This window comes from Poecilia formosa, unplaced genomic scaffold (assembly GCF_000485575.1).
Source record: "Poecilia formosa unplaced genomic scaffold, Poecilia_formosa-5.1.2 Scaffold2219, whole genome shotgun sequence".
Taxonomy (NCBI): Eukaryota; Metazoa; Chordata; class Actinopteri; order Cyprinodontiformes; family Poeciliidae; genus Poecilia; species Poecilia formosa.
In genome coordinates this window covers 25,324-36,994 of record NW_006802158.1, presented here as the reverse complement: position 1 = coordinate 36,994, position 11,671 = coordinate 25,324, and the positions used below count along the sequence as shown (strand labels likewise).

Below are 11,671 nucleotides of genomic sequence, written 5' to 3'. Positions count from 1 at the left end.
TTACACAAAAACCCTGGATTGGCTTGTGTTATTCCTTCTCATACTTCTGCTGTGGTGGAAGCTGAAATGTACAATGTAATTGTAACTTGCCTTTCCAAATAAAAAATTTAAATACAAATTAAATTTTTTTTTTTTTTAAAAAGTCAAAAAAAAAAGTTAAAATGATACGAGTATTTTGTTCAGGCACTGTGGCTGCTGGCCTAATGATGGAGAGTTTGCACTGTACTTACTGTCCCTCGATAAGCCAGGTACACTTGGTCTTGTACTGATAGTTTCCTGGGCCGTCAGTCAGGTAACCGGACGGTCCTGTGAGCCTGGAGGAGAAATGAGACAGAAAAAAAGAATACATTTAAATCCATAAATAGACTTTTAAAATAAAAATAAATAAAATAAAAACCTGATCAAAGTTTATGTATACGAGTTGTTTGACCAACTGCGGCTTACTAGGTTTTTTTTTCCCTCCACTTTTTTCCAGTTTTCTTATGTATTTATTTTTGATTAATTAATTTATTTTCATTAATTTGTGTACGCGTTTAGTTTTATCCATGCCACTTGGAAGTGGGTCAGAAGGTAAAACCTCTAAGAATTAAAAAACAAAAAAAAATACTGCATGAATTAAACTACGTTATAGAGACAGTATAATGCATTTTGTAGTACTAATGCCATGTTGTAGCACAATCGACCACATTACTAAAGTTGTTATGAATATGCTGTGTATATCAAATATGACTTAAAACAAATGTGACTTTGTAATTTAGCACCTTAAAATTGGGCCTCTGTCTCTTTAAGAAGCTCCTGCTCTTTCTGAAGCTCCACCTTCAGGAAGTCATCACAACATGGCTCCTCTATTAACTCTTAAACAACATTTTTACCAACGTTGCACTGAGAAGTAGCTCCCATAATCAGCTCAGCAGATGTGCAGTCCCACCAGGTGTTTGCTAATTGCTGCTGGCTAGTCTGAAGGAGACAAGCGGGGGAGGGCCAAAAGCTCAGCTCAGAGGAGGAGCTACGTCTTGAAGGCGGAGCTAGAACCACCCAGGTGTTTTGCTAAGCTGAATGGTTGCCATGGAAATTAAAGAACTTCTCAAACATGGACAAAAGAATCAAGGCAACATTCAGGTATGTTTTTTTAATGAGGGGATAACTTAATATGATGTAAAGCTCAACAATGTCCATTTTATATGATACTAAAAGTAATAAAATTGTATAATAAGAAAAATATATAACCAAAAGCTACAAATAGTTCCACATTTCAACAATTGTGCATATCGTGTCACATTACAGCATTAAAAAACCTCAAAACAAACCAAAAAAGAAAACCAAACAAACTTTGCACTGTTGCACAAGAGTTGGCCAGCAGATTAGTGAGTTCAGGTAAACACCAACTTCTGCTGCCACACGTCACTTCAGGTAGTGGATGAGTGAGCCACAGAGTGAGTAAAGATGATTAAACCTCACGGCAAATTACAGGAGGCCATGACACAAACGCTGGTAATTGTACAGTACGGTCTGTTGTTGCCAGCAGAGGGAAGCTCGCCCACTCTGGGGAGCGAGAGAGCGTAATCATTAACGACAGCGAGCCCGCCGACGCGCCCCAGACCGTTGTTTTCCACAACAGTCTCACCTTAAAGTCTGCAGAGACGGCCGAGCCGAGAACACACATCGACTGCCGAACGGAGTGACTCGGCCCAAAGATTACACCTCCAGCCTCAAGAAACCTCAGAAACCAGATGTTATTCTGACAGATCTTGCAAGATTTAAAGGATATGCTTCTGGAAACCAAAGAAACTTTGATAGTTCTAGCCATGTGTGGTGAAAGATTACTTTATTCATATCTAGGCAACAAGTGCGCTGCAACCTCTTGTTTGTGAAAGGTTTCCTAAAGCCACAAAGGGACAGGTCAACAGTAGCAGGCAGTTGTTTAGGTTGGGAGGCTCAAAGTCCATTGGCAAGGGTGTTTTTAAGAGAATGCCAAACATATGACAGCACTGCACTAAAGGCTACCATGCTGTATCTTGTGACAAACATCGTAGATGTAAACTTAAAAAAAAATTGTGGGGGTTTTTTCTCTGAATTTTCTCCTTTTTTGTGGTTGTAGTATCTGCAGTACTTATAAGAAGGCCTGTCACCATAATAAACTTAGTCAGGCGTCCCAGAAATTATTGCAATAAACGATAATATTGTCATTTTGAGGTCATTTTCAGTTAGTGATTATAATAATGGCTCATTAGTGTAAGTACACCCAATCAAAAAATAAGAAAAGATTTAAAGAACATCTAACACTGTAACTGGAAAACATCTTAAATCTCCAAAATAAAAACAATTAAAATGGATTATTGAAACTGTTTCCAAAAATAATAATCATTCACTCAGAACAAGGAAAACACGCAAAAGTGTTTTCCTAATGTTTCTCAAAATTTCGGCTGTTGTCCAAATGGAAATGATCACACATAAGAAAATAAATTTTAAATGAAGGCAGAGAGAACAGAATCCTGCTGACGGCTTGAGTTGGTATCACAGGTTCACAGCTTACCAACTGCTTTGAGAGAGCAGGTAAAGATGTGAGTATCAGTTCAGCGGTTAGCCGGTAATCACAGCTCTCAGGGGCATACAGGGACTCCCAGCTCGCAGACAAGCTGAGCTCCTTCAAACAAAAAGCGGCTTCAGACACTCCTGATCCCAATGTGCCACCCAGCAGCGAGCACACAGCTTCTTTAACACCGTTCTTGTCACTTATTTTAAAAAACACAATCTCTACTGACACAGATTGCTCAACAATACATGCCGTTCCAGTCTACCTTCTCCACATTTTGATACATTAAAAGGACTGTACCCAGTAAATATTGGGGAATTTATACAATACTGGATGATGCCATCAGTTGCTAGCAGACGCTGCTAATCCACTTCATTTGCTTTTGTCAGATGGTTTGAATTTTCTCCTTTGGTCCATCAATCCATGAAGCCTCTTTTACCACTTGACGTAAATTTTACATCCATAAAACCAAATTAAAATCAATTTATGTTTATCATGAAAAATAATAGGGGTGCACCAGTTGGAGTTTTCAGGCCTGACCTGCCAATTCTGATTTCGGTCAGAAACCGATTTTTCTTGTCAACAGAAGTGGACCGTGGCTGATTTTCAGACCTGTGCGACAGTAAATGAGACTGGTTGCTCAGACAAGTATCGTCCAATTGCTGATTTCCCAAAGTCAAGGAAATAGGGAAGGATTTAGCTGTGCACTGCACGACTAAATAAAAGAAAGGAAAAAAAATCTAAAAATGTTCAATGAACATTATGACTTTGATAAGTACTAAAGCTAACCAGAAAAAAAATTATGAAACCTGTTTTATCTGCTTTCACTTTACATCAAGAAAAAATCAGATATTGAAGAATAACATGTTGTGGTGCCTTTAATAAAACAAAACAACCACAATTGTAATCAGTACACAAAATCTGATACGACAGCAATTAAACTGTTTGTCGACTCATCAGCTTTGGCTGACCCACTTAACTTTAACTGAGTCAGCTAACCAATACATCATGTACTGCTCTGGATGGGAATAGAGAGGCAGACTGCATGGTAAGCTACAAGCTAGTACTGTAATCCATGGTTAATAATTAGTGAAATGAATTTATTTAGACTAGCAGTTTAAGATCCAGTTGTTTTAGATTAGTAAGTTGAGAAAGCACAATTTTCAGATGTCATTATCTCTAACTCAGCATTGGCTTTTTTCAAAATATTTGAAGCATCTTAATCAAACTAACACATGAGGTTAAAATCTTAGACAAATTTAAAACCTCCGTATTACGGCCACGCTGAAATTTTGATGCCAGATGTTAAATGCAGTTCTTACAAACCATCGTATGAAGGTTCAGAATTATAAAAGCCAAGCTTCTAAAGATTTCTGCTAATTAGAAACATTTTAGTGTGACTTTATTTATTTGGAAACAAACTCATCTTTTCATACCATTCACAACTAAAATTTAATCAGAGTTTGGAAATTCAATCATTTCATTTGGTTTTGCCTGGAATGTTCAAAACTTCAATTAGTTTGGGACCGAAAATGAAACTGAAGCATTTGATAGGATTATCAAATGATCAGAAACCAGAAGGTGGTTTCTGATCTGATTTATCATCTGCCGTATCTGAAGTTTCAATCGGATGTCAAGTTCAGCTATATATAATACAGAATGTTTGAGCTTGATGTGAAGTTAGATTACAGAAAACTGTCAAAAAAAATACAAATAAACACATTGGTGCAACTTACAGATATTGTATGCCAACCGTTTTTTTCTTGATAATATTTTCTGGAAAGAAAATACGAATCGCAAATGACCAGCCTCAGCATAACCGAGGCTAATGCTAGCATATCCAAGGCTAATGCTAGCCTATCTGTGCTAACTGACAACAGAGAAATATAGCAATCCAATAGGTGATCACAGTTTGCATTAAGGATAATGCTAAAGTGTTCTCTTTTTGTCACAATATTTAATAATTCCCTGATGTTAGAATACATTATGATAAGCGTTGCATTTTTCTAAGTTCAAAAAGTTAGCATGCCAACACATCAGTTTCCGTTTGTGTATTATAAGCCTGGCGGGCCGCAAGGATTTACCTGGCAGGCTAAGCATCGTTTGTTTATTTATTTTAAATAGGTTTATTTTATAAACCTGTAACAGTGACGGCAAAGACAGGTTGTGTCGGTAGGTTTCTAGCTGTATGTTCCGCCCCTAACAAAGTCAACCATGAAACCCATCGTTAGCATACATATAGCAGATTAGAACCTCAACCAGGCACCCTGAAACTTTGTTTCTTTGAAGTGCCTTGCAAAAAACGACATTTTCATAAATTCTACAAACGCAAAACTCTTTCAGCTCATCGCGCTGGTACACAGTTTCACATTAATTACATTAGAAAGCCAAAGAATCAGAGATAGTGTCCGTAAGAGAACACACGTCAGAGGCTTACACTGGCTCTATGTTGCACAGACAAGGACCTTATTCACAAATCTGTCTGTCTGCAAAAGAATAGCGACTCAAGACCTCAATCCGTCTAAACGGAGTACTCTATACAAAACCTTCTCGTACTAATAAAAATGCCATGGCTTGCCCTTGGGAGTGCTTTTTGGCTCCAACCAAGAAGGACAGAGCCGACATCTGTTGCTACAATTTATAATTTAATTTGTTCAGCCTTTGGGTATCAGCATTACAAGCAATAATTATGGCTACAACTTGGAGTAAAACTAATAAAAGTAACACAGGAAACCATCTAAAGCAGCAAAAATGTATTCCATGAGTCTGGGTTCCTGAGCTTTGTATGGTAGCATTGTCTGTATGCTAAATACAGCCAGACAGCAGGCTCCCCTCTGAAAAGCCACCAGTTTTTAAATCAATGCCAATGATAAAACACATAGTGGGGAAAAAAAATACAGAGTTTACCCTTCCACTTGGAGATAATTAGCCTAACTAAAATAGGTATATAATGAACATGGACTGCAAATGTGGCTTGTACCAAATGAATTGGCTGACTTAATCTGATAGACTTTCCATTGGGGAGTGTGTGCCGTGCATTTCTAGGTTCTTATTGGGAATTCGGTCACAATATCAACACTTTAGTGGGTAGGAAGAACTAAAAGTTTCTGAACAGGAGTGAAGGGGAATTTTCATAAATTTTTCCCTACAAAGCACAAACAAAGGTTTTAGAAACAGAAAGTTCAAAATCTGATTTCAGAGCCATAGAGCATCAAGTTCAGATTTTCATATTAAGTCGCTCAGGCCCATTATTATTATTATTTTTTTTTTTTTTTTTGTTTTTGGCAAACTGGGCCATTTGAGAGGCCTTGGAAAAATGACCTGACGATTGGAACTGACCAATCCTAATCGGTGATTGGCTGTTCAGGAGATTGGGGGCGGGGAGGGAGCCAATCTTTTTTCAGATCAATGAATGTCTGTACCTAAACTAAGAGGTGCTAGTAACACTCTTCAGTGCGGATGATTAAACTGAGTGATAAAGCTACTGAATTTAATCGAGGTCTTTAAAAATTAAGCGAGGAAGCACAGAAATGTAAGAATTATTCGACAATCAAAAGGTCAGCTGTTTTTTTTTTTAAAGACTGCCAAAGCGAGAGAAAGACCTTAACATCATTGCTCTGTTTTATCTTTTAAAGAGTCTATCTCAAAGTTTATGATGAATTAGGGACATTTGTGGGAAACCCTGCAGATGTAGAGGAACTAGAGGAGCAAGTTTAAAAACAGAGGATGTACAAGTTGTAGGTAACCCTCTAGTTTAGCATTAACACAAACCACCAGAAGTGCTATTAAACCATACATGGAACTCAGTGAGATAAAAGTGAAATTATTTAACTGCAGAGCTGCATAATACCAACTGCTCTCTCCAAACATTAATGTAACCACTGGTGCTAATTTACATGAAATGTATGGTGGACCGTTACAGAAAAGCAATATTAGACTGCTGTATAAACTTTGTATCTATAAATAATAAAATCGATTTTATAGCTTAATCCGATTTTTGGTCTATCATCTTGTTTGATAAGCATGTTTTACAGCTTCTATTTATTTAGACTTTTGATTCAGGTCAACTCTGCCAGAACATTAGGGCCAAGTCGAGATTTCTCTTATTTTTAATTACAAGATTAAAGTCAGAATATTAAAATGATAGTCATATTGACACAAGAATGAATTTGTACAACAATAAAATCTGAATATTATGAGAATAAAATCTCCATAGGACCAGAATAACATCGTAATATTAGGAGAATGAAGTAGTAATTTTAATGAGAACAAAAAATAAAAAAATTAAACGAGGAATGTTGAGAAACTTGTGATATACTTTGCTGTCAGTTTTACAGATAGAGAAATACTTAATCTTTTAACACCTCAGTATTAAATTACTATCAGTAGCAACACTTTGAAACGATTGTGAAAACAACTGAGCCTGTTCTGAAAGAACCACATGGAGAAAGTTGGTCACGTCAGATCTCCAAGTTTATAGTTTTTTAATCTCAAACAACTTTTTTCACTTAATTTTAATGCATTATTCTCTCTAAATTAAACCAAAATTTGCCATTGTACAACTCACAACGGCACTGACTGAGAGAAAATACAATTTTAAAAATATGTTCTGTCTCCTGTAAATAGGAAGTCAGACTTGGAATGACAAAATTTGAGATTTTATTTTTGGCCTATATGAACCAGCCCTGCTTGTAGATGAACAAAGGGAATTATGCTGCGACATTTTTTTTATTTTTCCCGCTGGGTTTGTTAGTACAGATTAACAATAAGGTTATGTTTGCATCGTAACCTGTGGAATTTTATCACAGCTTTCAACGACACAGTTAGAGACAGCTTTATTTTTTTAGTTTGCTTCAAATCATTGATTTGTTTTATTGTCGACCTTTGATTGTTATGAAAAATACCAATGTCTTTTTGGGTTGTAAATTTTAATTAGCACGCAAAATAAGACATTGAAACTATTCTGTTGCCTTTTAGAGTTCAGAGCGACAAATCTGAATCGGTTTTTGGCAGACCAGCGCTTCACGGATACCAGACATTATAAACTGGTAAATACGATTATGCAGTCAGATGATAAGTGAGAAAATTCTGTTAAAAAAGGGCCACGAATCTAAGATTGTGGTTTACCAAACCCCTCTTGCTGGTGGCCTTGAGCATGTAGAGTTTCAGCCATGTTTCTTTTCTTTTTATTATTATTTTTCTTTGTGTAAGCATGACCAAAGGCAAACCGCTCCGTCCAGTCAGCACCGACCCTCAACAACTGGCTGGGCTTCCTTTTCGCCGTCCAACTGCTGAGCCACACACAGCACAACATGGCATGGCTTACACGGGTTCAACTTTACAGCCTAACAGGCTGGCAATGTGCTGAGGCAGCATGACACGAGGTAGCAAATTAAACCTGAGGAAGATGGCGCCTATGCTGAATCGCCACTTAGCCGGTGAAGACGCGCTAACTCGCTGCAAAATCAGGAAGACTGGCTTCCATGTTCGACTCAGTTCAGGGTCCGGAGAAAGTAAACGAGGGGAAGAGCTGATCTCTTACTCTGCTGCTCGTTTGTGTCGAATCGGTGGGATGATGTTCAGAGAGGCACAATGCTGTCCAAAGCAGTCAGTAATATGAATGAAGCTGTCATCAAGTGATGCAGATTATTATTATTTTTTTCCCATCTCAGTGAAACCATAATGTATTTTTTACTGCTCTTAAATAAAAAATAAATAAAATAAAATCAATGTGTTTGCATCCTTGCACAATCATTTGCACCGTTTTATATTTTTTTATTTTTTAGAAATTTATTTAATATCAAAGTAGAAATACATGGTGTGGTACATTACATTTTTACTCAATTTTAATGAAATTTCCACTTCTGTTTTTCTCCACTGGTATATACTGTATTGTAAATAAGACTGTTTTTTTTAATGCTCAATACACATGAATATCATGTACATTTTTTTGGGAACGTGAACCGACATTCCTTGGATCATGAGTCTGATTTTTTTCTAAGAACTGCTCAGTATTTTCTCTTACAGTCTTGTACAGTATATTATGATTTGTTATTTTTAATGTGGGTTTTTACATACATTGTTTTTAACACTTTTACAACTTTTTTTGTGTGAATTATTATATCTGATGCTGCCTTTACACCTGATTTCCCCTTATTGGGACAATAAAAGGTTGTTTTTAATTTTAAAAACCTTTAGTGATCCCAAAGGAAAGTTAACTCCGCTCTGCTCTACCACGACGACATGAGAGGACGTCAACATGGAGCTGCTGTGTTCCACATCCTACACTGGGGACAGTTTGTGAGCGTTTCCTGTGTTTACCACCACATTATGAACTGTAACTCGCAGCTGTTTCCACACAGCTCAAAGGCTTTATCGTCAAGTAAATATTGTCCAACCTCGACTTACGCTCGCGGGAAACAGAACGCGTATTAGCCTGACGCAATAAATCAATTAATCGCATGATGATGTCAGAACAAGCAAGGTCGTTTCCATTTGTGAAATTGTTTTTCTTTCTACCAAAAAACTGGACGACAAAAGGCTCCAGTCTGGTGTTTTGGTCTCAACTTGTTGTTGTTTTTTTTAGGGCAATTTTGTTTACAGAAACTCCAAGATGCACTTATTCATTTAGGATATTTAACATGTCTTAAATATCCAAATGTTAAATGTTTGTCAGAAATTAAAGTTTATTGATCATCAAGAGGGTGTACTTGCATTATTATACCATTACCGTTATATGACTTCAACAATATCATCGTTTATCGCAATAAATTCAATTTATCGCCCATCTGTTACCATGACAGGCCTAATACGCTCACTCCCTTTAATGTAAAGCCTTTTAAGTATTATGTTTGTGCCTGGAGGTATTCTGAGCATACTTATTTTTCCCTCCAACTTTCTTCAGATGGAAATTGGAAGAAGTCACATCAGTGCCTTGAAAAAGTTTCTCAACTTTTATTTTTTTACATATTACGTTACAAAGCCAAACTTCAACGCATCTTTTTAAAATGTTATGTGACAGTCCGAGTAATAACCTGACTTAATCAAATAATTTTAAAGAACAAAGGGAAATCGTTTACAAACATTTTTTGTGTATAGATTTAGTCTTAATGAGGCGGCATAATGAGGTGCTTTCTAGACTCATCTTTCTCTGCTGATACAGCTGCCCATCTCTTAGGGAAGATCTCCATCAGCTTTGCACAACTAATAAAAATTTTAAATTTTTGCCTTTTGCAAAAGGAGCGCTTTAATCAGCGCAGCAGTGCTTCTTGGAGATGAAAGCATCATGCAATGAATTGGGAGTTGATGGAAAGACAAATTAAGCCAAATAAAGAGCAAAAAGTCTTACAGAAAGTAAGAGACTTCAGACATATAACCAGACTTGTAAAGAAGAGCTTGGATGCTTGAAAACTGATGTTCAGACTTTCTTCATCCAGACTGAGCTTGAGCTGTTGTGCAAAGAGGAACTGACAAAAATGCTAATGTGTGGATAGACACATTAGCACTACTTCAGCCAAAAGATGTGCAGCTGCAACTCCAGTGAAAGATGACTGTGCAGATGTACAGATGTCACATTAGTCCCCCTGATTTTTATGTAAAAAAAAAAAAAAAGAAACTGATGTTCTCACAGTTTCTTTGCACTTCATAGGTTTATCTCGTTCTGTCACATAAAAGCTTAAAAACATACTCTTGACGTTTGTGGTTGTGATAGTCTAACGTTTTGCTATTTTTAGTACGTTGAATTAACAGCCTACATAAATACTTATCAAAGAAATTTTGATTTAGACTTAAAGAGGACAATATTCAGCGGAGAGCCTTGTTGGTGTGCTAAATTGTGTCCAGACAAAGTTACTTTTAAACTAATTTTCTCTCATTTCACATTAGTCCCTGTGTTATAGTGACAGAACCTGTAGTAGTAGTAGTAAAGCGGTGTGCTATTTCTAACGCAGAACAAACCACCTGAACCGGCCCCAGTGATGGAACCAGCGGTTTGCTGTGCTCGGTGTACCTGAATCGCCCTCCGCAGTGCTGGCATTGGTCCCCAACCCAGCCGGAGAAACACACACAGCTGCCCGTAGCGGTGTTACACTGTCCGTTCATACACGGTTTGTCGCATTCCTTCGCCTCGGTGAAACCCGGCAGCCCGGAGAGCAGCACGACGGCCGAGAGCAGCAGCGCGGTTGTGAGCATCAACAAGCTCCGGCCGGGACCAGAGCAGGAGCCCGAGCAGGCCCACCGCGTCGCCCCGTACATTCTCTCACAAAAGATGGCTGCTTGAGGCAGGCGGTCAGCCGCTTCGGGGGATAACCACCCAGGGAGCTGTCAGTCTGCGGGGGCTCCTTCTTTATCGACGCGGTTGTAGCGTTTCCCTGGAGGTAAAACAGCGGAGGCTCTTCGCTGAAGGAAAGGCTTCGCTGGTTACTTAGTTTCCATCATTTCAGGGACTGTTTCCCAGCGCCGCACCGAGCCGCATATTGACGTCCAGAAGTGACGTTATGGCGACGGAAATGCGCAACGCAGCGTCTGTGGCCTGAAACCCTTATTTTGAAAACAGGTAATTTATCCCGTCTCTTCAGGTTGATAACTCCGCTATGAATCTCGGTGTCATTTCTCACATCATTTTAATTTATTTATTTTAAAGAAAATTACTTATACAATTTTACTTTCCTCCTTTGTACTCCTGCATTGCTCGTTCATATGAACACCATTCACTCTTTCAAACTCATAAGATACAAAGTATGAGATAAAGTCATAATTGATAAGTCTTCAAGACTGTGGAATCATTGGCGTCATCATTTATTTGTGACTCAGTGAATAATGTGTCATGTTTATTTTTTTATTTTTTATTTTATTTTGTTTGTTTTTTACCTTTTGTTTTACTATGGACCTTTTTGTGTCTGGAATAAAGATTGATTGATTGATTGATTGATTGATTGATTGATTGATTGATTGATTGATTGATTGATTGATTGATTGATTGATTGATTGATCAAAATTATGAGATACAAAGTCATAATTTCGACATTCAACTTAGTAGTTTTGAGATTTTAAAAAAATATATGAAACACATTAAGATTATGCTGTTGATGTTCAATTAAAAAACATGTAGTTGACGTGAATGAGAACTGCATTTTAAAT

At 37.5% G+C, this 11,671-nt stretch overlaps 1 protein-coding gene across 1 annotated transcript; it reads right to left on the bottom strand.

Annotated features, from left to right (window-relative positions):
* Positions 1–230: 230 nt before the first annotated feature.
* LOC103133061 (attractin-like) lies at positions 231–11,046 on the bottom strand (the record flags this gene model as incomplete). The annotated part of the gene is made up of 2 exons (XM_007544825.2): positions 10,542–11,046; positions 231–314 (listed from the first exon to the last, which is right to left on the bottom strand). Coding segments are annotated over exons 1-2 (329 nt in total), but the record flags the coding sequence as incomplete, so codon positions are not given.
* Between the last annotated feature and the right edge of the window lie 625 nt (positions 11,047–11,671).